Source organism: Bos grunniens, chromosome 7 (genome assembly GCF_055505025.1).
Source record: "Bos grunniens cultivar Pamir isolate PY7600 chromosome 7, Bosgru_T2T1.0, whole genome shotgun sequence".
In the NCBI taxonomy this organism is placed as follows: domain Eukaryota; kingdom Metazoa; phylum Chordata; class Mammalia; order Artiodactyla; family Bovidae; genus Bos; species Bos grunniens.
This window is the reverse complement of record NC_141171.1, coordinates 20,129,449-20,153,433: the sequence shown is the minus strand read 5'-3', so window position 1 is coordinate 20,153,433 and position 23,985 is coordinate 20,129,449. Positions and strand designations below refer to the sequence as shown.

Genomic DNA, 23,985 nt, shown 5'->3' with positions numbered 1-23,985 from the left:
GTGTGCCACTGGGGACTCTAAGTCAGTCCACACTCCCCTGCCCATTTGCTTCTCCGAGTAGGAGTTCTCTGAAAGCAAAGTCTTATTCATTTTTTGGACCCCAGTGCCCAGCACTAGAGCTAATCTGGATTCCTGACTCAGTATCTCTCCCCAGAGCTCCACTGCCTCCAGCCAGGAAGTGCAGAACCCAGACTTTGTTCCAGAGGCTCTGGGCTCTCCTCCGCTGCCGTGGGGTGGTTGTCTTTATACCTTTGGCTCAGAAGGCCACAGCCACCGAACCAGTAAGAGGGGTGGCCACATGAATAGAGTGTTGTCTGAGACCACAAGGGGAGCCTGCATCTGTGGTGTCTACCTGCATTTCCCAATATCTCCTTTGTGCCCGGAGCAGCTGCCATGGTACATTACAGTGTACAAAAGAAACCAAGTCTCTTTTCTCTTGAAATTTCTATTCCAGTAAGTGGAGGGAATAAACAAAGAAACAAGTAAATAATTTCAAACAATTGTGTTATGGGAAAAAAAAAAAAGGACTTCCCTGGCAGTCCAGTGGTTAATTAAGACTCTGTGCTTCCAATTCAGGGGGCATGGGTTCAGTCCCTGGTGGGGTAACTAAGATCCCACATGCCATGTGACATGGTTCTCCCCGCCCCCCCAAAAAAAACCCACTGTTTAAAATCATCTGTATTTTGGGGACTTACCTTGTGGTCCAGTGGTTAAGAACCTGCCTTGCAATGAGTGGATATGAGTTTGATCCCTGGCCAGAAAACTAAGATCCCACATTCCACACACTCAAAAATTTAAAAACAAAACGCATCAGTCTTAAACATAGAATTAGCATATCATTCAGCAATGCCACTCTCAGGTATACACCCAAGTTCACTGAAAACAGGGATTCAAATAAATCCATGTACACCCACAACAGCCAAAATGTAGAAATACTTTTTATCTACTGGTGGATGAATAAACAAAAAAAATGGCACATGCATACATACAATGAAATATACGATTCAGCCAAAAAGATGAATGAAGCACTGACATGCACCGCCATGCAGATGATCCTGGAAAAATGATGCTCAGTGAGAGAAGCCAGATACAGAAGATGGCATAGTAGATTATTCCATTGATATGAAATATCCTGAACAGGCAAATCCACAGAGACAGAAAGTGGATTAGTGGTTGCCAGGGGCTGGGAAGGGGGAATTAAAGGACTGCTTAATGTGTACAGGATTAAGGGTGATGAAAATTTCTGGAACTAGATAGTGGTTATGGTGGCACAACACCATGAGTGTACTTAATGTCACTGAGCCATACACTTTCAAATGGCTAAAGTGGTAAATTTTATGTGATGCATACTTTGTACTTGCGTGCATGTGCTCAGTCATGTCCTAACTTTGTGACCTGATGGACTGCAGCCCGCCAGTCTCCTCTGTCTGTGGAACTTTCCAGACAAGAATACTGGAGTGGGTTGCCATGCCCTTTTCCAGGGGATCTTCCCAAGCCAGGGATCAAACCAGTGTTTCTTACATCTCCTGCATTTTCAGGTAGACTCTTTACTGCTGAGCCACCTGGGAAGCTGACATGTATTTTACCACAGTGATTAAAAAAAAATTATACTGAAAAACAGACTAGGTAATGGGAGGAAGGATGATGGAGTAAGAGGTAAAGGTGGGGGATGATCAGGGAAGGCCTCTCTGAGCTGACACCTGAATAATGCAAACATCTGGGAGAAGGGCATTCCTGGCAGAGGGAACAGTTTGTGCAAAGTCCCTGTGGTGGGAATGAGTATGATATGTTCACAGAACAAGTGAAAAACCACCACAGTGATTAAGAGGCACAGGCGAGAACAACAGGTATCCAACCCTGCTTGGTGTTATGTATTAAGTTTTCTTGTGGCTGCTATAACAAAGTACCATACTAGGAGGCCCAAAACAATAGAAAAATAGTTGTTTTTTGTTTTTATCGTGCTGCATGGCATGTGTGATCTTAGTTCCCTGACCAGGGGTTGAATCCGAGCCCCCTGCAATGGAAGCATGTAGTTTTAACCACCGGACTGCCAGGGGAGTCCCAGAAATTTTTTTCTCTCCCAATTTTGGAGGCCAGAAGTCTGAATATAGTGGCAAGGTTGGAGCCTTCTGGGGGCTGGGAGGAGAATCCACTGGGTGCTCCCCCCAGCTTCTAGAGACCGCCAGCCATCCTTCATGTCCCCTGGCTTGTAGATGCCTCACCCTGATCTCTGCCTCCATCTCACGTGGCGTCCCCCCTCCTCTTCTCTCAAGAAGTTACTTGTCGTGGGATTTAGGGCTCATCTTTAATCCAGGATGATCTCATCTGGAGATCTTTAACTTAATTCTACCTGCAAAGACCCTTTTTTTTTCCCAAATAAGGTTACATTCACAAGTTCCATGGGTTAAAACTTGGAGGTATCTTTTACCGGGGGGCGGAAGGCACCACTCAACCTGCTACCAGTCTAAACATAAAATCAGTAACAGCAGGAAAACACGCACAGAACTCTTCTCATGCTGTGGTATGTGCCAAGCACCCAGCCCGGATCACCTCATTAAATGCTGAAACGCCAGAGGCCTAACGTTTCCTTTTCGCAGATGAGGAAACTAAGGCCCAACAGGTACAATCACTTACCCAATCGAGTCCCCCAGCTCGTGGCTGAGCCAGAGTGCAAACCGATTACGGTCTGATTTCAGAGAGTGCGCTCTTAACTCTGTTCTACCGTCTTTCAGGGCGGGGCTACCGCACGCACACCTGCAGGGGACGCCTTTCCCTCGGTGGCCCCGAGCGCGTGTGTCTAAGAATCTTTCTGCCTCCGCAGTACCCAGCCTGGTCCTCGGCACATGGGTCATAGGAAGTGGCCAGCTGAGGGACCCACGAAGTGGGAACAGGAGGTTATTATTCCTTCTCTCATATTCCAAGGAATGAGGCCATCGCTGCCATTTATTTATTTATTTGTTCCTTGTTTTTGTTTTTAAATCTGTGATGCGCCATCAGGAATCATTTCCGCTTCTGCCCCCAGTGAGGCTCTTAGCACTGCTCCCCTCTCAGCCAATGGAGAGCACCGATTCTGCCAGGGGGCTGTGCTTTTTGGTCAGCCCTGCCCCCACCCACCCACCCTGCACACAAAAGCAGCATAATTGACTGTCTTAAAGGAAGCCGAGCCTCTGCCAGCTACGAGCTGGCGAGAAGAAAATACCTCGGGAGGCACAAGCTGAGACAACGATGACCCAAGACGAAGCCGCGGCCGAGCAGGGGGGAGTCGACCGCTAACTGCAAGCCTTCCCTGCCCGCCGCCCCACCATCCCTGGACAAAAAGCTCCCGTCTGCGCCCGCCGCGTTGCTCTGGGTGACCTTCCTTGGATGCAGAGTTCGCCCTGAGCGCATCTTCCTCGGATGCTCTGAAGGCCCGGGAACCGAGGTCTGCAGGCGCCCGGGGCTCGTCTTTGTTTGCGCTCACCCGGGAGAGGCCGCGGAGGTAGCCGGTACTCGCACGGAGGTGAGTCCACTTTCTCCCCGCCCTGTTGAGGAAGATCGTCCCTCATGTTTCTGGGGCTGCAAACCCGGCTTCTGGCAGATGGGCGGGTGGGAGCGGAGAGCCAGGGTACTTGGCGATTCTTGGAATGGCAACACCTCCATTTTTTTCCCCACGCGGAGAAAACCATCCGCCGCGCGCGCGCACACACACACATACACACCCACAAGGTTCACCTCGCGTGCCCACCGTTCACCTGGAAGGCAGAGGATTGCACCATTTCCAGGCTATGTTGGGAGATTAGGCGGCTCAAACCCTCAGCCCCTCTCTGGGACGCTTCCTGCGAGACCAAAATGTACAAGTCCCAACTCTGTGCGTTTCCTATTTATAACGCCGTGAGCGGATTTGGAAAAAGGATTTGACAGAAGTGCACGTAAAGGCTTGCCTATGGGGTGGGGAGGAAGGGAGATGGTTACAAACAAGAGATGCCTCCTCCTGTGTCTGAACTTGTATGCGAGGGGCTGATAATTCAGCACCACGGCAGAAAGGACCGCTTCTCAGCTTCCGCTCGCTGCCCCCTTATTCGATGGTCCTTGAATGTGAAGTGGAGACCAGAGGGCGGGAGTGTCCAGGGCCCAGCGGGACCCACCCACATCCCGGCATTTAGAGGATCGTGGGGCAGACATGTGAGGCTCCAGGCTCGGCTGTGGGTAGGGTAGCGGGGGTGGCCCTTTTCGGGGGACTGAGGCCACACTCAGCTCAGGAGAAGGATACAGACGCAAAGACCACTCCCTTCATAAAGAAAATGAATTTCTACTGACGCGAACTTTCCCTTGCGGTAAGGTTCTGGCTGGCGGTTGCCCATAGCATCAGGAAGAGATCTCTCTTCTTCCCCCGCCCCCCGCCCTTCCGTACTGCGTCTTACTGTCCCTCCTCCATGAATGAGTGACGACATCCAGGGCAGTGACAAAATCGAGTGAGAAACTCACTGAATGGGGGAGGGTCACATTTTAGACACCCCCTCTCTCCTACCTGGCCCCCACCCTGCTCCCTCTGAGTCCTCCCCCTGAGCCCCAATCCCAAAGGCAGACCCACCATGCACAGGGATTTCCGTCCAGCGCGGGGCTTTGGAAGACACACCCAAATAGAGAGCCACCCACCAGCTTTAGAGAGGCAGCTGCGGCGTTGGGGAGGGGGTAGGGCTGGATGCGGGACCTTAGGTGCTGGAGAGTGCAGATGACAACTTAATCTCAGCTCTGCGGACGTTTGGGGCCAGATCATTTTTGATTAAGGGAGGACCATCCTGGACACTGTAAAGCATTGAGCAGCATCACTGTTCTCCACCCACTTGATGTCAGTAGCGCCCCTCTCCCCTGCATGTGACAACTAAAAACAGACCTCCAAACATTACCAAGTGACTGGTGAGGCGGGAGGCAGCATCACCCCCAACTGAGAACCACTGGCTTAAAAGCACAGAACCTGTGCTATTCATTGGGTCATAAGATCTTGGGTGTAATTCCAAAAGGGATGTTAGAGGTTATTTCTGGATCCAGTCTTTCATTGATAGACAGGGAAACTGAGGCAGGGGAGGTCTGCCATGCCCCAGGGCATGTTCATGTTCATGCCCCAAGTTCAGTCTCACTCAGCAGTTCTGACCACACTCCCAGACAGCCCAGCACTTAAGCCACCATCTAGAGCACTAACCCCACCCCATGCCTGCCCCCACCTGGTTCCTCACAACATTAAAAACAAAACTGGCATTTTGTGGTTAGTGAGAAATTACTATCCTGATTTCCAACCCCAGGCACTTTCTCACTGTCTTTTTCAGTTCTAGGGTCAGGTTATCAAGACTTGATTCTTCTTAGGGGCATGGGAGTAGCAGACAGAGGGGCAGGGGAGGTAGGCCAGAGCAGATAGAGGTGGTTGGGGTTAACTAGGTCCTGTCTGAATGTCAACCCTGGCAAGGAAACTTAATTATATCAGTCATTAGCACTTGAGGATAAATGACTTTAATTGCATTTGTGGCTTCCTAGTTGAAGTCCAAGGTAAGCGAGGGCAGGTGAGCCATGGGGAAGGTGGATTTCAGAGCTTCACTGGGAGGTAGTTTATAACTGGAGGCTCAGCCCCTCCTTTGGGTTCCAATTCCTGACCCACCCACATGGATTTTCAGCTCTCTATGTCTCTGTTTTCTCACCTGTGACATGGAAAAGCCTCATGGGTCCAGGCAGTGATTCAGTAAGATGACAGACACAAGTGCTCTTTGCAGATGGATCTCTGAAGTTCTGTGCATGGGTGGGGAATTGTCATTAGGACGATTGTCTAGTAAACCCTCCATCCACAGCTCTCCTTCAGGATTCACCCCTGCTTCAAGTCGGCACCTCTTCCCAGCTCTCATGGGAACCACCGAAGCCACACTCCGGATGGAGAACATGGATGTGAAGGAAGAATGGCATGACGAAGCTCTGCCCAGGTATGGCTCCCCTGGCCTGCGTGTCAGCCGTGGAGGGCGTGGCCTGGCTGACACTTCTCCCAAGCATGGTACAGATACCCCAGTTGACCCAGCCAAGTTCATAATTGGTATTTGCTGACTTAAGATGGATTTCCCACTTCCCCCCGCCCACCTCTGCCAAAATGCTAAAATAGCTCCCATTTCCACACTCTTGTAAGAATTCGAAACATTCTTCTATGAAGAAAACCATCTTATGGACTATTGGGCTTCCCTGGTGGCTCAGATGGTAAAGAATCTGCCTGCAGTGTAGGAGACCCAGGTTCCATTCTTGCATCAGGAAGATCCCCTGAAGTAGGAAATGGCTAACGACTCCAGTATTCTTGTCTGGAGAATTCCATGGACTGAGGAGCCTGGTAGGCTACAGTCCATGGGGTCGCAAAGAGATGGACATGACTGAGCAACTGACACTTTCATGGGCTGTGATAGTCTTCTTACCTGGGTTCCCAAGAATCCAGGTAATAGTGTGTTTTTATCTGCAGCAGCATATCCCCGCTTAAAATTGCTGGGTCAGATGTTCATTCCTTGAAAACTCCGGGTTTCAGCCTCCACATGCTCCTGCCACTCTCCGTCCTTCGCGCCCTCCAGCGCCTGCTGCTCCCTTCCTGTTCCTTCTGTGCTGGGCTGGCTCTGATGTTCTGACTTTGCACTGGCTGTTCCCTCTGCCAGGCGTGCTCTTCCCCAGACACCTGCCTCCCCTGCCTCCTTCAGATCTCCACCCACTGGCCACCTTCTTAGAGAGGAACTCCTAGCCCTTTAATTACCCCCTCCCCTAGTTCTTAAATTGTTTCCTTCCTATATAACAGCCCTCCAAAATATCCATGTCCTAATCCCTCCCTGGAGAATGTTCGTTAATGTGGCAAAAGGCACTTTGCAAATATGATTGAGTTAAGGATCTCAAAATGGGGAGATGACAATCCTGGATTGTTGAGGGGGAGGTCCTCAATGTAATCACAGGATTCTGTATAAGGTAGTGGTCCCAAACCTGTTTGGCACCAGGGACAAGTTTCATGGAAGACAGTTTTTCCACAGACTTGGGGTGGGGGCAAGGGAATGGTTTCGGGATGATTCAAGTGCGTGACATTTATTGTGCACTTTATTTCTATTATTATTACATCAGCTCCACCTCAGATCGTTAGGCATTAGATCCCAGAGTTTGAGGACCCCTAGTATAAGAGGATGGCAGGGGACTTTCCTGGCTGTCCAATGGTTAAGACCCCAAGCTTCCAGCGAAGGGAGTGCAGGTTCAATCCCTGGTTGGGGAAATAAGATCCTACATGCCTCAGGGCACAGTCAAAAAAAAAAAAAAAAGAAGGTTTGTCGACAGGTGTAGGAGATGTGATGATGACAGTAACAACTTAGAGTCATGGGAGGAAGAGGCCACCCGGCCAGGGATGCAGTGCTGGTTTCTCCAGGAAAACCAGCCTCATGAAACTGATTTCAGACTTACTTCTGGTGTCTAGATTCATAAGAGAATATATCTGTGCTGTTTGAAGCCACTAAATTTGGAACAATTTGTTACAGCAGCCACAGGAGACTCATACAATCTAATTCGCTGACTATTCCATACACTTGTTTACAATCTGTTCTCCATGATGGATCCCATGAGAGCAGGGGCCTTTGGTGTGATCACAGGCATACAGTTGGTGCTCAGTAGATACGGGTGAATGGATGACAGTCATTAGTAGGAATGAAAAATCTTAAGAAGGGAGCCGTGTGTGGCTGAGGTACTTGTCTCTGTTTTCTCCTCCAACAAGGCATTAAGTAAGAGGAAATATCATCAGCACAGGCTCCCCCTGATTCAACTGCTCATCTCCTTCCCATTTTTTTTTTTTTTCTTGGCCATGCTGCACAGTTTGCAGGATCTTAGTTCCCCAACTATGGATCGAACCCATGTCCCTTGCACTGCTATGTGGATTCTTAACCACTGAACCACCAGGGAAGTCCCTCCCTCCCACTCTTTAAAAAATATTTATTTATTTAGTTGGCTGCATGGAGTCTTAGCTTCGGCACACAGACTCTCTAGTTGTGGCACGTGGATTTGGTTACCCCAAGGCATGTGGGATCTTAGTTCCCCGACCAAGGATCAAACTCATGTCCCCAGCATTGCAGGACAGATTCTTAACCGCTGGATTGCCAGAGAAGTCCCTCCCTCCCACTTTAATGCAAGGAGTTTATCCCAGGGAAATGATGCCCAAGAGTTAGTTGCATAACCATCTGGGAAGGAAGGTCAACGAGACTGGGCACATTCACCCTGGAAAAGAGAACTTGGGTAGGAGTTCCAGCTCCAGAAAGTCTCAGTGGGTGAGGGTGCTGAGGGCAGAACTAGGCTGAGGGACAGGCATGAAAGGTTTGCGTCTAATCTAGGCTCTTTGGACTCAAATGGCCCCATATGTGCATAGTTTATACGCCCATCCTTTCAAAAGCAGAACAGGCTGATGGGGGAGGTCTAGAGCTTCCTGTCAACCTGTCCCAGGAGAAGCCGTGATGTTGAGGGCATCACCCCCTCATTTGAGAATCTTGGGCTTCTTGGCAGTCTAGTCCTTTTCACCCCAATCCTTGTGGTTCGTCTTTTTTTTTTTTTAATATTTATTTTATTTATGTATTTAGCTGCCCTGGGTCTTAGTTTAGGCATGCAGGATCTTTAGTTGTGGCATTCAATCTCTTAGTTGCATCACGTGGCATCTAGTTCCCTGACCAGGGAGCGAACCTAGGCCTCCTGCATTGGGAGCTCAGAGTCTTAGCCACTGGACCACTAGGGAAGTCCCCCTTGTGGTTCTTAAAGAATAGATGCCCCACATCAGAATAACCAAGAGTCTCTTGTCTGCCCAGTACCATTGTCTTCAGGAAGACTTAGTGTGAGAAGGAGATGGCAACTTCATTGGAGTCAAGCTCCTCTTCATTCACCGTTAGAATGTTCTTTGTTCTACATTCCCCTGTGAAAGTCTTTCTCTTCAACTCAATACAAGGAGCACTGTTGCCTGGATGTGTAGAAAGGGGTTTCATGGGACTTCCTGGTGGTCCAGTGGTTAAGACTCTGCACTTCCAATGAAGGGAATGCAGGTTTGATCCCTGGTCGGGGAACTAAGATCCCACATGCTGTGTGGTTCGGCCAAAAAAATAAAATAAAAAAGTTTTTAAAAGGAAAGGGATCTCATGATACCTGGCAGTTTGGGTGAACTAAAGATCATTTTTCTAACTTTTTATTTTGTATTGCGGTATAGTGATTAACAATGTTGTGACAGTTTCAGGTGAACAGTGGAGGGACTCAGCCGTACATAGTCATGTATCTGTTTTCCCCCCAACTCCCCTCCCATGCAGGCTGCTACATAACATTGAGCAGAGTTGCCTGTGCTATACAGTAAGTCCTTGTTGGTTTTCCATTTTAAATATAGCAGTGTATACAAAAGTTTTGGCAGGGGCTCCTCCCATGGCTAGAAATGCCCCAGAGTGGGCAAGAGCCGGCCACCTTGAGGAGCTGCCCCTCATCTGTGGAAGGTCTGTTTTGTCCCACAGAAAAGGCGGAATTAGATGGGGTGACCTCAGCAGGTTCCTTCCAGCACCAAGCACTCTGGGAGTTTAGAAACATCTCCAACCAGTCTCAGCATCGCTTGCCCTGTGGTCCCATGAACTCTGACCTCCACTGAGACCAAAGCGTTCCCAGGTCCAGACTTCAAAAACCTGATTTAACCCCACCTCCCCAGGTGGCAAACTCCAAGCCTTCCTGGACATTAAAAAAAAAATTCTCTGATGACAGCACAAAACTCACCTTGCTCACTCTAGTTTTATTTCAAGCGACACAGCGGAAACAAGATGGCACAAGCTGTGGAACCAGACGCCAGTGGGTTCCAATTCCAGTTCTCTGATGGGCTTGTGCGGCCCCCTCAGACAGCTCTTTGAGCATCTCTGTGCCTCAGTTTTCCTACCTGTAGAATATGGACAGTCATTCCTGGCTCACAAAGTGGTTTGAGAATTTGATGCTGCCTGCAGCATCATTTTTCTTTTCCTCCTTTTTTACGTATTTATCTTTTGGCTGCACCTCAGAGGTAGACGGGATCTTAGATCCCCAACCACGCACCCCCTGCAGTGGAAGCTCAGAGTAACCACTGGACCATGAGGGGAGTCTCAACATTCTTCTTTTTTTTTTTAAGTTTTCTTTGGTATGGGCCATTTTAAAGTCTTTATTAAATTTGTTACAATATTACTTCTGTTTTATGTTTTGGTTTTTTGATTATAAGGCCGGTGGGAGTCTAGCTCCCCAACCACAGGGATTGAACCCTCAGCCCCTGCATTGGGAGGTGAGATCCTCATCACTGGACCCCCAGGGAAGTCCCAGCATCATTGTTATCAGCTTGTATCTCCTTCACTCTGGTTCCTTTTACCCATCCCCCACCCCCCAATAAAAGAGACCCTCCTCTCCCAAGCCTCCTTGAGACAAAGTGGGGCTGACTGCAGCTGCACGTGTGAATTTCAAGTGAGATTCCCCAGCTGCAAAGGGCTCCTCTCCCCCATTCAGTGGTTCAGTGTTCACAGGATAAGTGGCTGGCTGTGCAACCCCGGGTTGGGTCGGGAACATGCCTTCGTTGAGGCACTGTCCTCCTCATTCCGGGAGGAGTGAGTAAAGCTCTTTATATAGCGTCCAGATGCAGCCCAACATAAGCACCTCTGTCTGAGTCAGACAACCCCTGATTCTATTCCTTCCAGCACACTGATCCCTTCCTGGGGCCTCTCCCAGCTTCCCCTGGGTATGTCCGGGCATGCAAACTGTGCCTGTTTTCTGCAGTGTCTTTCTGCACTTCTGCAGATTCCCATGGACTATAGCTGAGGGCTGCCTGGAGATGACCCATTCACTGCCTCCTTTGCCCATCCATTCATTCTAGCGATGTGCACCAACTGTGCCAGGCCGTGGGTGAGACTCTGGGGACACCTGGCAAACAGGAGAGCTGCCCTCATGGGGTGCTGGAAGAATAGGGCAGAGACAGGTGGTCCCTTATAAACTCACCAGCCAATGGAAAACTGAAGCTGGGTTCTTGGCACCTGGAGCAAGCCTGGGTGGGGTCTGACTGGGTTGGGGAGGTTAGAGGAGGAGCTGACCTTGAGTGATGAGGGGGGAACAGGGAAAAGAGGCTGAGGGTAGCAATCAAGCATTCCAAGCAAAGAGAGCAGCATGTGCAAAGGCCCTGGGGCCAGTGGAAGCAGATTGAGGGACTGAAGGAAAGTTGGATGGGGAAACTGAGGACCTAGGTGGGGAGGGGTTTGGCTAGCATCTTACAACTAAGGAGGTGGGTGCAGGATTAGGTGTCTCAGCCTGTGGGTTTTGTTTGTAAATTTTTTTCTTTTTCAGGGGGCTTTGCTAGGTCTTGCCGCATCTGGGCTCTTCATTGTGTTTGTAATTTTTTTTCCTTTCCTTTATTGGAGTATAGTCAATGATGCCAACCAACAGAGGATGAGATGGTTGGATGGCATCATCGACTCAATGGACATGAGTTTGAGCAAACTCTGGAGGATAGTGAAAGACAGGGAAGCCTGGCATGCAGCAGTTCATGGGATCGCAAAGAGTCAAACATGACTTAGCAACTAAACAACAACAAATAGTTGGTTAACAATGTTGTGTTAGTATCTGCTGTGCAGCAAAGTGAGTCAGTTATATGTATACATATATTCACTCTTTTTATAAATTCTATTCCCATATAGGTCATTACAGAGCATTGAAGAGAGTTCCCTGTGCTATACAGTAGGTCCTTATTAGTTATTTATTTTATATATGGTAGTGTATATGGGCTTTCCCAGTGGCTCAGTGCCAAAAAAAAAAAATTCTGCCTGCAATGCAGGAGACACGGATTTAGTCCCGGGGTTGGGAAGATCCCTCAGAGGAGGGCATGGCAACCCAATCCAGTATTCTTGTCTGAAGAATCCCATGGACAGAGAAGCCTGGTGGGCTACAGTCCATGGGGTTGCAAAGAATCGGACATGACTGAAGCAACTGAGCCCACCCAGTATGTATATGTCAATCCCAATCTCCCGATTTATCCCTCTCCCTTGTAACTTTTTATTCTGACATAGTCCCAAGCTTAGAAAATAAAAATTATAAGAATGGTGTAAGGAATATCTGTAAACTTTTACCCAGATTTGCTTACTCTTGAGATTTTATTGATACTTCCTTTACTGCTCTCCCTTCCCCTCCTCTCTCTGTCTCTCTCAGTGTCTGTCTGTCTGTTATCTGTCTATCTACCTTTGCTCAGTCTCTGTCTATATGCACCCATCCCTGCACAGGGTAGGCCAAGCATGCTCCCTCTCCGAGTTCAACGCACACACAGCGGTGATTGCATGTTGTCCAGCTCAGCAGTCCTAAAAACTGTCAGGCAGGAGCCGTGGGTTTAGGGCAGGAATTGATGGGGCGCCCTGAGCGTCCCCTGTCCCCCACCCACTCCAGCGTTTCTCTTTCCTGAACTCTAGCGACGCTGGGCTGTCACAATAGAATACGGCACACGGGGCAGCTTCAACAGCAGGTGTTTATTCTCGCACAGCTCTGGAGGCTGGGTGTCTGAGATCATGGTACCAGCAGGGCTGGCTTCTGGTGAGGGCTCTCTTTTTGGCTTCTTGTGACATGGCGTTTCCTCTGTTCTCAGTGGTGGAGAGAGAGCTTTCTCGTGGCTCTCCCTCTTGTAAGGCCACAGTCCTAAGGGATCAGGGCCCCACACATTTTTTTTTTTTGACTGCTTGTGTGGGATCTTAGTTCCCCAATCAGGGGTCGAACCCCCACTTTCTGCAGTGGAAGGGTGGGGTCCCAACCACTGGACCACCAGAGAGGTCCCAGGGCTACACACTTTTGACCTCCTTCAATCTCAATTGCCTCCTAAAGACCCTGTCTCCAAACACAGTCATACTGGGCGTTGGGAGAACACAGTTAGGTCCAGAACATCCTGTTTGCATCTGCTGAGCCAGCGTTACTGCCAGGGGTGAAGTGAGGGATAGGGAGCGAGGGCTGGGAGGTCTGTGATTCTGCTCACAACCCCAGGCTTTCTTTTTTAAAAATATTTCTTTACCTTGCCAGGTCTTAGTTGTGGCTAAATCTGTAGTTGCAGCATGTGGGGTCTAGTTCCCTGACCAGGGATCGAACACAGGCCTCCTGCATTGCGAGTGTGGAGTATTAGCCACTGGACCACCAGGGAAGTTCCCCTACAAGGCTTTCTGATCCAGCCGAGGTGATGGTGCTGGGGGAGACCAGAACAAGATGAATGCGAAAAGGTGTCAGAAAGTGCAGAGAAGGGTAGATTTATCTGAGTGACTGAAACCACCAAAGTTGCCTATAATTTTTGAAGACCTCTCTGCAGTTCCCTCGACATAGGTTTGCAAGAGTCCTATTATAAGCCCTGGAGCTACTAGTCCAGCTTTGAGCCTCGTAAAAGCCTACTTAATGCTCAGAAAGAATTTTTGCTGTTACCCTGCACCAGAGGTGGCTGTGGATCAGGCAGAAGTAGAGACTGGGAAGCCCTGGAGGGGAGACTGAGGCAGCGTGGCCAATCTGAAGGCCATCGAAGCCCTGGAGCACTGTTTGGGAAGCAGTGCTCAGTCGTGTCTTACTCTTTGTGACCCCATGGACTGTAATCTGCCAGGCTCCTCGGTCCATGGGATTTCCCAGGCAACAATACTGGAGTGGGTTGCCATTCCCTTTTCCGGCAATCTTCCCAACCCAGGGATCAAATCTGTGTCTCCTGCATTGGCAGGGAGGTTCTTTCACCACTGAGCCACTTGGGAAGCCACTTGGGAAGCAGGAGGCATATTCAAAGGTCCTGGGGCCCACAGTTTATTCCGAATTCCTTTCTTTCACACTATGAATAACATTAAGACAGAGTCTAGGACCTGAGGGTAGAACTAGGTCTAGGGGCCACCTCTGAAGCCAGAACTATTGCAATATCAGCTGATTCTGAGTGACAGGTATTTCTTGATTTTGGCCTTTCCCCACCACTTGCAAAATGTGCCCTGACTCAACCTTTCCTTCAACAGACCCTTGCTCAGGGCTGCTTCTTCCAGGGCCAGGCCTGTGACTCACCAAAGCAAGAGAGGAAGAGGCAGAATGTAGGGGTGAGGTGGAGGTCAGGTTCAGACAGGGTCTTCTGGAGGACACTGACCCTGCCTCAAAGGCTAAGCAAATTTCACTGGGCAAAGAAAGCAGGAAGTGGCCCCTCTAGTCAGCGGGGGCAGGATGTGCAAAGGCATTGGGACAGACAGGACCTTGGCATGGTAGGGACTGCAGTATGTAAGAGAGCCTGGTTAGATCACAGGTGTCAGGTTGGAGGGTTCACAGACGTCATGTCCAGAAGGAACGCCCACAAGGGAAATTTGGATAGTGCTTTAACAAAGTACCACAAACTGGCTTAAAACAAGAGATATTTTCTCTCACAGTTCTGGAGGCTAAACATCCAAAATCAAGGTGTCAGCAGGGCCATAGCTCCCTCTGAAGGTGCTGGGGAAGGATCCTCACTGCCTCTTCCTGCTTCGGGTGGTGATTGGCCATCCTTGATGTTCTTTGGCTTCTAGATGCATCACTCCTTGCCTCCATCTTTTTTTTTTTAAGCTTGTGTTTTATTTTTTAGTTTAAAAAAATTTTTTTGGCATGTAGTTGGTTTCCAACGTTGTGTTCGTTTCAGGTGTACCGCAAAGTGAGTCAGTTATATGCATATATGTGTATCCACTCTTTTTTAGCTTCTGTTCCCATATAGTCATTACAGAGTACTGAGTAGAGTTCCCTATGCTATACAATAGGTCCTTATTAGTTAGCTATTTTATGTATAGTAGTGTGTATGGTGGGATAGCATCACTGGTTCAATGGACATGAACTTGGGCAAACCCCAGGAGATAGTGAGGGACAAGGAGGCCTGGCGTGCTGCAGGCTATGGAGTCACAAAAGTCAGACTTGCCTTAGTGACTGAACAACAGCAAAGTATGTACATGTCCATCTTAATCTTCCTATTTATCCCCCCACTTACCCTCTGGTAACCATAAGTTTATTTCCTACGTCTGTAACTCTTTCTGTTTTGTAGATAAGTTCATTTGTACCATTTTTTTAGATTCCACATATAAGCAATATCATGATATTTGTCTTTCTCTGTCCGACTTACTTTACTCAGTATGACAATCTCAAGGTATATCCTTGTTGCTGCTAATGGCATTATTTTGTTCTTTTTTATGGCTGTAATATTCCATGGTCTATAGGTCCCACATCTTCTTTATCCATTCATCCATCAGTGGGCATTTAGGTTGCTTCCATGTCTTAGCCATTGTAAATACTGCCATAATGAACATAAGGGTGTATACATCTTTTCAAATTTTGGTTTTCTCTGGATATACGCCCAGGAGTGGGATTGCTGGATCATAGGGTGACTCTATTTTTAGGTTTTGAAGGAATTTCCATACTGTTCTCATAGTGACTCACCAACTTACATTCCCACCAACAGTGTAGGAGGGTTCCCTTTCCTCCACACCTTCTCCAGCATATATTGTTTGCAGGCTTTTTGATGATGGTCATTCAGACCAGTGTGAGGTGGTACCTCATTGTAGTTTTGATTTTGCATCTGCCTCCATCTTCCCATGGCCCTCTCCTCTGTGTGTGTGTCCAAACTTCCCTCTTCTTATGAGCCCATCAGTGAGTCTCGTATGACTTCATCGTAACTTAATGATGTCTGCAACTATTCCAAATAGGTCACATTCCTAGGTACTGGGAGATCAGACCTGAGTTACGTTTTGAGGGGATGCAAGCCAACCCACGCCAGAAGGATTAAGCCACACTGTACACCTGGTGGAGTCGGGGGACCCCACTTTTCACATGGGTTTCCCAACACAGAAGGCAGGTGCTACATGGAGCCATCTGGATCCACTTGGAGTTTGTGAAGAGGTTTCAGGTCTGCAGAAGCTGAGATCTTTCTGATGCTTGGGGAATAAACCCCAGTACTTTGGCCTTGTGATGTGAAGAGCTGACTTACTGGAAAAGACCTTGATGCTGGGAAAATTGAAGGCAGGAAGAGAAGAAGGCGACAGAAAGTGAGATGGTTGGATGGCATCACCGACTCAACGGACATGAATTTGAGCAAGCTCCAGGAGTTGGTGAAGGATAGGGAAGCCTGGCATGCTGCAGCCCATAGGGTCACAAAGAGTCAGATGGAACTGAGCAACTGAACAACACTTGGCCTTGAAAGCTGCAGCACTGTGGATCAGAGGGGCTGGTGCACATGTGCAGACTGGGCACAAGGGGGCAGTAGTGGGCAGTGACTGGACTCAGCTCAGCCGGTGTGAATGGTTCAGACCTCCCTACTCTCCCTGGTTTAACCTTGGTTTCCTCCTCTGTGAAATGGTCTTCTCCCTGCCTCAGGGATGCTGTGAGGAGCAAATAAGATGATGCATTTCAACAAGATGTCAACATTTCAACACAGGGAGTGTCCTGCCGTGGGGTAGATGACGGTTCTAGCTGATTCTAGCACAACAGGACTTCAACCTCAAACTGACGGGGGCAGGGAAGGTAGAGTCAATGAAAAAAAGGAACTAGAAGGAAATTCAACATCCAGGTGAGCAGGGGTGGTGGACAGTCAGCTCCTGGTGGTGGTTACCATACAAGGAGGGCAGATCTGATTCAAGAACAGACTGAAATCTAGGCTTTTTGTGTCTCATCTCTGATTTGACAGCGAGTTAAAAATGTTGTGAAATGCTGTGTGGGCAGGACAGAGCTAGCGGCGGTTCATCAGCTGCCAGTCTGCAATTTGGGAGCACAATTTCGGGTAACCTTGCAAGTAGGTGGCGTGCCACCTGTCCTCTGGAACCCTGGACGTACTCGTGATTACCAGCTGCCCTCCCCATGTTCAGAGCATGGGTGTCAGCTACAGACCAGAGGTGCAGAGCAATGTGTACATGAAACGGGCATGGGAGTTATCTTATCTCAATCTGAAAGGAAGATGCCTCTTTAAAACCTTCTGACTTAATCTGAACCTTGTTTTTTGCTTTTTTAAATGGAGGTGAAATTTCCATAATACAAAAATAGCCATCTTAAATGCACAACTCATCTGTTGTGCAACCATCAACTTTATTTAGTTCTAAAACATTCCATCACCCCAAAATGAAACCATCCCCATCAGCAGCCACTCCCCATTTCCCTGGCAACCACAAACCCACTCTCTGTGTCTGTGGATTTGCCTGTTTTCTATGTCTCATATAAATGGAATCACACCCTGTGTGTCCTTCTGCATCTGGCTTCTGTCACCGAGCGTCCTGTTCTCAGGGTCCCTCCACATGGTAGCCAGTGATAGTGCTTTTCTCCTTTTCGAAGCTGAGTAATATTCCAGTCTGTGGATGGACCCTGTTTTGTTTATCCACTCATCACTTGATAGGCATTTGGGATGTCTCCAGTGTGATCACACTTCTGTAAAGCATTTGGGTATGAGTTTTTGTATAGATGTGTGTCTTCATTTCCTTTGCACCCCTGCTTAGTTTTGACTTTTGACCTCCATGAGAACAGGGCGTCACCCAGTTCATCCTTTACCTCCAAGACCCACCAATACTCCTGGAAGATAGTGGTTACTCAAAGAATATTCAAAGGATGGTGAATGGGAGAAAGGTGGGTGGGGTGGGGGAAGGGTGTGGAGGAAGAAGCATGATTAGATTCCATCCTGCAGAGGGTGCCAGCTCATGCCCTACAAAGAACAGAGGCGATAGAATAAATGTGTCCATGTTGTTGTTCAGCCACTAAGTTGTGTCTGACTCTTTGCAACCCCATGGACTGCAGCACACCAGGCTGTCCTTCACTATCTCCCAGAGTTTGCTCAAGGTTATGTCCATTGAGTTGAGGATGCCATCCAACCATCTCCTCCTCTGTCGCCTCCTCCTCCTCTTGCCCTCAATCTCTCCCAGCATCAGGATCTTTTCCAGTGCGCTGGCTCTTTGCGTCAGGTGGCCGAAGTATTGGAGCTTCAGCTTCAGCATCAGTCCTTCCAATGAATGAATTTCAGGGTTGATTTCCTTTAGGATTTACAAGGGACTCAAGAGTCTTCTGCAGCACCAAGATTCGAAAAGAAAAGAAAAAACGCCCTACTGTCCTTCTCCATCAAAACAGTTCCCCGTTTTGCTGAGCTGGCACTGCTGAGTTGTAAAGATGAATTACCGCTGCAGTGCCTCCCTGAGTCAGCAGGCCCTGCAGCTGGAGCCCCTGACAGACCCGTGTGCTCTGCAAACCCTTCTGCCTGAGTATTTCCCTGGGGAGCAAAGGAGCCGGAGCACATGGGTCAGAATCCGGCAGAGTGAGCTCTGGTCCAAAAAACAGTCTGAGCATTGCCAGGAAAAGCAGGTCCTGTTTTGCAAATTCGTGCTCCACCAATTAAAGGGGGCACAGATGCATAGCTGGCTGCCTTTCTCTTTTTAAAATTTTACTTTTTAGTAGCTTTAGATTTACAGAAAAGTTGCAAGAATATTACAGAAAACTTCCAAACACACACCTCCTGTAATTAACATCTTACATGAGGCTGATACTTATGATACAATTAATAGACTGGTATTGACACATAATTATTAACCAAAGTCCACAATTTATTGAGATATCCATAGCAATTTTCTCCTAGTATTCTTTTTCTTTCCTAGGATCCCACCCAAGACCCCACGTAACATTTAGTCATCATGTCTCCTTAGGTTTCTCTGGGCTGTGACAGTTTCTCAGACTTTAAAAAAGAAAAAGATTTTTTGATGTAGACCATTTTAAAATTCTTTATTGAATTTGTTACAACATTGCTTCTGTTTTAAGTTCTGGGCCAGGAGGCATGTGGGATCTTAGCTCCCCTGACCAGGGATCGAACCCTCGCCCCCTGCATTGGTAGGCGAAGTCTTGACCATTGGACCTCCAGGGAAGTCCATCACAGACTTTCCTTGTTGTTGATGCCCTTGACGCCTTTGAGGAGGACTGGGGTCAGAGATTTGGTAGAACTTCCCTCCGTGGGAGTTTGTCTGGTGTTTTTCTCATGGTGACACTGGAGCGCTGGGTGTGGGGGGAGGACACAGGTGAGGAGCCGTCTCATCCATCATCTTGGGGTGCCTGTCATCAGCATAACTCTTCTTTGGTGTTGACCTGGGTCCCCGGGCTGAGGTCGTGCTGGTCAGGTGTCTCGACTGTAGAGTCACGCCTCCCTTTTCCCATACTGTCCCCTTTGGAAGGAAGTCACCGTGCCCAACTCATGCTGACAGAGAAGTTACTCTCCATCTTCTTGGGGCTAGAGTATTTACATACATTTTTTGAAATTCTTCTGTGCAAGAAAAATTTGTCTCTTCTCCCCATGTTTATTTATTCAGTCACTTGCTTACTTCTATATGGACTTGTGGACATTTTATTTTGTACTTTGAATCACCATCCAATACTTTATGATATATTTTGTTGGTCAGGCCTGTCCAGCATGGGCCATGGAGAGCTCCCTCAGTTGTCTGCTATGTCTGTCGGACAATTTCTGGCTCATCAGAGACCAAATCCTGTGGGGTCAGCCCATGAAGAATGCTGCTTATATTCCAAATATAATATAGATGAGACCTTCCTTTTCTCTGGGCCCCAGCTTTTACTATCCAAAAAAAAGGTTTATGGGACTTCCCTGGTTCACCTTCCAATGCAGGGGGCAAGTGTTCCATCCCTAGTGGGAGAGCTAAGATCCCACATGCGGCAAAAAAAATCAAAACGTTTTTTAAAAAGGAGCAATAGTGTAACACATTCAATACGTGTGTATGTTAGAGGCTTCAGTCATGTCTGACTCTTTGCCCTGCCATGGACTGCAGCCTACCAGGCTCCTCTAGCCATGAGATTCTCCAGGCAAGAATACTGGAGTGGGTTTCCATACCCTCCTCCATGGGATCTTCCTGACTCAGGGATCGAACCCAGGTCTCTTGCATTGCAGGCTGATTCTTTACTATTTGAGTCACCAAGAAAGCCCAACAAATCGTCCACATCAAAAAAAAAGTACTAAAAAAAAGCTTAATATTTGTTAGATGATCTGATGAGAGCCCTCTGGCGCTGATGGTTTGTGATTTTCTGTGCTCATGAACAGATGTATTTTCTCCCAATGATTTCCCAACACTAAACAAATTCTGTTGCTATCATTCTGTCTGAACTCCACGCTTCTGCGGCTGGACTTGTGGTGCCTGGTGGCTGGTGTCCACTCCCGGCTGGGTCTGCAGGCCACTCCCAGAAGAGACAGGGATGGACTTGCTTGGCAGCCCCACAGAAGACACGTCCTGTAAGTTTCCATGTGTGCAGAAATGGGCACATGATCTGGGCTCTGCCCAGGACTGTAACTGTAGAAATGTCAGAGGCCATGCCTCCTGGGTGGAATGTCACAAAAGGAGGTTGTTCAGCTCCAAGGCCTGTAGGGAAAAGCAACTGTGGTGGTGACACAGAGATGTGTGTGGAGTCAGTGTGTGGTGTTTCTGTATGTCCTTGAACTGGTGGCTCAGCCTCTCTGTGCCTCCAATTCCTTATGTACTAAATGCAGGTAGTGAGCCTTCCACAGAAGGGGTATACAAGGATTAAATGAGATGGTTTATGTAAAGTGCCCAGGGGAATGCCAGGCATAAAATCAGGAGGGCTCTCCTGCCCTGAGCACTCAAGAGGGCTCATGGGTCTGAGGACCCAAAGGCCAAGACTTTGAAAACAGGGGGTCTAGGGCAGCCAGATGGGCTACCTCAAACACATGTTCTCCTCGATGGCATCTCCTGGCAGAGTCCTGGTGAGAGCTCCCATTCTGCCTGCATCTCCCCCATGCAGCCCATCACAGAGCCCACCCTAGAGAGGAAAGATTGCCCAGAGACGGACAGCCACATCCCTGATGTCACACAGCAGCGAGTACCAACTCTGCCCACCCCCGTACCATACTATGCCCATGAGCCAGGTAGGGACATCAAGTTGTCCCAGTTCTCTGGGGCCAATCTGTATGGATCTGAATGGTTTGTCACCCTAGAGTACCAGCCATTTTTCCCACCTGAGCATATATTCTCTGCCCAGTGTTGTCACATCCCCACAGGGTGACCTTGGGTGACTCCCTTCTCCCCTCTGGGCCTCCACTTCCCACTTCTGTAAAACGAGGGGTGTGTGGTAACAGTACCTCACTTCCTAGGTGTGACTGCCTCAATGATGGCCCCCAAAGGTATCCAGATTCTAATTCTAGGAAACCACAAATGTTCCCTCAGGTGGCAAAAGCAATTTTGCAGATAGGATTAAGTTAAGGAACTTGAGGGACCTCCCTAGTGGCTCAGTGGTAAAGAATCCACTTGCCAATGCAGGAGACATGGGTTCAATCCCTGATCTGGGAAGATCCCACATGATGTGGAACAACTAAATCCATGCACCGCAACTACCCAGCCCACACTCTAGAGCCTGTGCTCAGCAACAAGAGAAGCCACCTCAGTGAGAAGCCTGCACACCGCAACTAGAGTAGCCCCTGCTCGCTGCAACTAGAGAAAGACTGCATGCAGCAACAAGACCCAGTGCAGGCAAAAATAAATAAGCAAATAAATTTTTTTTTTTTTAAGAAACTTGAGACGGGGGATGTGAACGTTAATTGTATAGAAGCCAGCTACATGGTCAAACACGATTCTAGATATTTCCATTGAGGGAGTTTTCTAAATGAGATTTATATTTAAATTCATGCACTTTGAATAAAGCAGATTGCCTGTCATTGTGTGGGTGGGCCACATTTAATCAGTTGAAGGGTTCAAGGTGTGGGGGCGTCGGGGCAGGGAACTCAGGTGTGATTCATCCTGGGGCAAAATTCCTCTCCAACTGTGAACCTATGAAATCAAGCAATTTCTCTGCTTCTAAAATACAAAGGTGAGACAGGCACAGAATAGATATTCCCACTGCAAATGGGAGAAATTGGAAGGATGAAGGGGTCACAAGTCCCAGCGAGTCTGAAATTTGGCAGGGCAAATTCCACTAGATTTTTTTAAAGGCAAATTCCATTAGTTTTAAGGCTGAAGAATCATCCTCTTTGGTTCAATGCCCTTTCCTCCGGGTCCACATGGTGACATTCCTGCCTCTGTGGTTCCCTGCACTTTCAATCTTGCAGTCACCATGCTGTGATCCACAACCTGATCCCACCAGCAAAAGCAGCAGTATTCTTTTAACATATTTATTTCTTTGGGTGGGTTGGGTCTTAGTTGTGGTGCAGAGGCTTCTTTGTTCCACGGCACGTGGGATCTTAGTTCCTGGAAAAATGAATGAATGAAAATAGTCACTCAGTCATGTCCGACTCTTTGCAACCCCATGGACTGCAGCCCACCAGGCTCCTCTGTCCATGGAATTCTCCAAGCAAGAATGCTGGGGTGGGTTGCCATGCCCTTCTCCAGGGGATCTTCCTGACCCAGGGATTGAACCCGGGTCTCCTGCATTGTGGGTAGGTTCTTTACCGTCTGAGCTACCAGGGAAGCCAGAATCAAACAAAATTCCCTGCATTGAAAGACAGATTCTTAAGCAATGACCACCAGGTTAAGCAGTATTTTAAATCAAGCACGCCTGATTCACTGCTCCCAACACACTTCCCCTGAAAAAGGCAGGGTAAGTTGAGAGGACTGGGGTCATATCCCTGGGAAGGTCCCTGCCTCAATGTCCCCATCTGTAAAATGGGTAATATTTCCCATCACACAAAGTCATGGTGAGAGCAGGAAATTATGCCAGTGCCTCACATATAGCAGACACTCGGTAAACATGACTTATGGGTTTGTTTGTTTTTTTTTTCATTTTATTTATTTATTTATTTTTGGTTGTGCTAGGTAGATAGAGTGCCTGATGAACTATGGAATGAGGTTCGTGACACTGTACAGGAGACAGGGATCCAGACCATCCCCATGGAAAAGAAATGCAAAAAAGCAAAATGGCTGTCTGGGGAGGCCTTACAAATAGCTGTGAAAAGAGGAGAAGCGAAAAGCAAAGGAAAAAAGGAAAGATGTAAGTATCTGAATGCAGAGTTCCAAAGAATAGCAAGAAGAGATAAGAAAGCCTTCTTCAGCGATCAATGCAAAGAAATAGAGGAAAACAACAGAATGGGAAAGACTAGGGATCTCTTCAAGAAAATCAGAGATACCAAAGGAACATTTCATGCAAAGATGAGCTCGATAAAGGACAGAAATGGTATGGACCTAACAGAAGCAGAAGATATTAAGAAGAGATGGCAAGAATACACAGAAGAACTGCACAAAAAAGATCTTCACGACCCAGATAATCACGATGGTGTGATCACTGACCTAGAGCCAGACATCTTGGAATGTGAAGTCAAGTGGGCCTTAGAAAGCATCACTACGAACAAAGCTAGTGGAGGTGATGGAATTCCAGTTGAACTATTCCAAATCCTGAAAGCTGATGCTGTGAAAGTGCTGCACTCAATATGCCAGCAAATTTGGAAAACTCAGCAGTGGCCACAGGACTGGAAAAGGTCAGTTTTCATTCCAATCCCAAAGAAAGGCAATACCAAAGAATGCTCAAACTACCGCACAATTGCACTCATCTCACATGCTAGTAAAGTAATGCTCAAAATTCTCCAAGCCAGGCTTCAGCAATATGTGGACCATGAACTTCCTGATGTTCAAGCTGGTTTTAGAAAAGGCAGAGGAACCAGAGATCAAATTGCCAACATCCACTGGATCATAGAAAAAGCAAGAGAGTTCCAGAAAAACATCTATTTCTGCTTTATTGACTATGCCAAGGCCTTTGACTGTGTGGATCACAATAAACTGTGGAAAATTCTTCAAGAGATGGGAATACCAGACCACCTGATCTGCCTCTTGAGAAATCTGTATGCAGGTCAGGAAGCAACAGTTAGAACTGGACATGGAACAACAGACTGGTTCCAAATAGGAAAAGGAGTTCGTCAAGGCTGTATATTGTCACCCTCCTTATTTAACTTATATGCAGAGTACATCATGAGAAACGCTGGACTGGAAGAAACACAAACTGGAATCAAGATTGCTGGGAGAAATACCAATAACCTCAGATATG

At 47.9% G+C, this 23,985-nt stretch overlaps 1 protein-coding gene across 3 annotated transcripts in view; it reads left to right on the top strand.

The window, feature by feature from the left end:
• Positions 1-3,123: 3,123 nt before the first annotated feature.
• Positions 3,124-23,985, top strand: part of ATCAY (ATCAY kinesin light chain interacting caytaxin) — a 40,604-nt gene continuing 19,742 nt past the window's right edge. Inside the window, exons 1-4 of one of the 3 annotated variants that reach the window (XM_086410142.1) lie at positions 3,360-3,499; positions 5,817-5,945; positions 20,175-20,233; positions 22,764-22,938. In XM_086410142.1, coding sequence (XP_086266268.1) covers positions 5,927-5,945; positions 20,175-20,233; positions 22,764-22,938 — 253 coding nt within the window. In that variant the 5' untranslated portion in view covers positions 3,360-3,499; positions 5,817-5,926. Of the gene's footprint in view, positions 3,500-5,816; positions 5,946-20,174; positions 20,234-22,763; positions 22,939-23,985 lie in introns of all 3 variants that reach the window. The other 2 variants (XM_086410143.1, XM_086410144.1) reach the window with 2 other exon arrangements.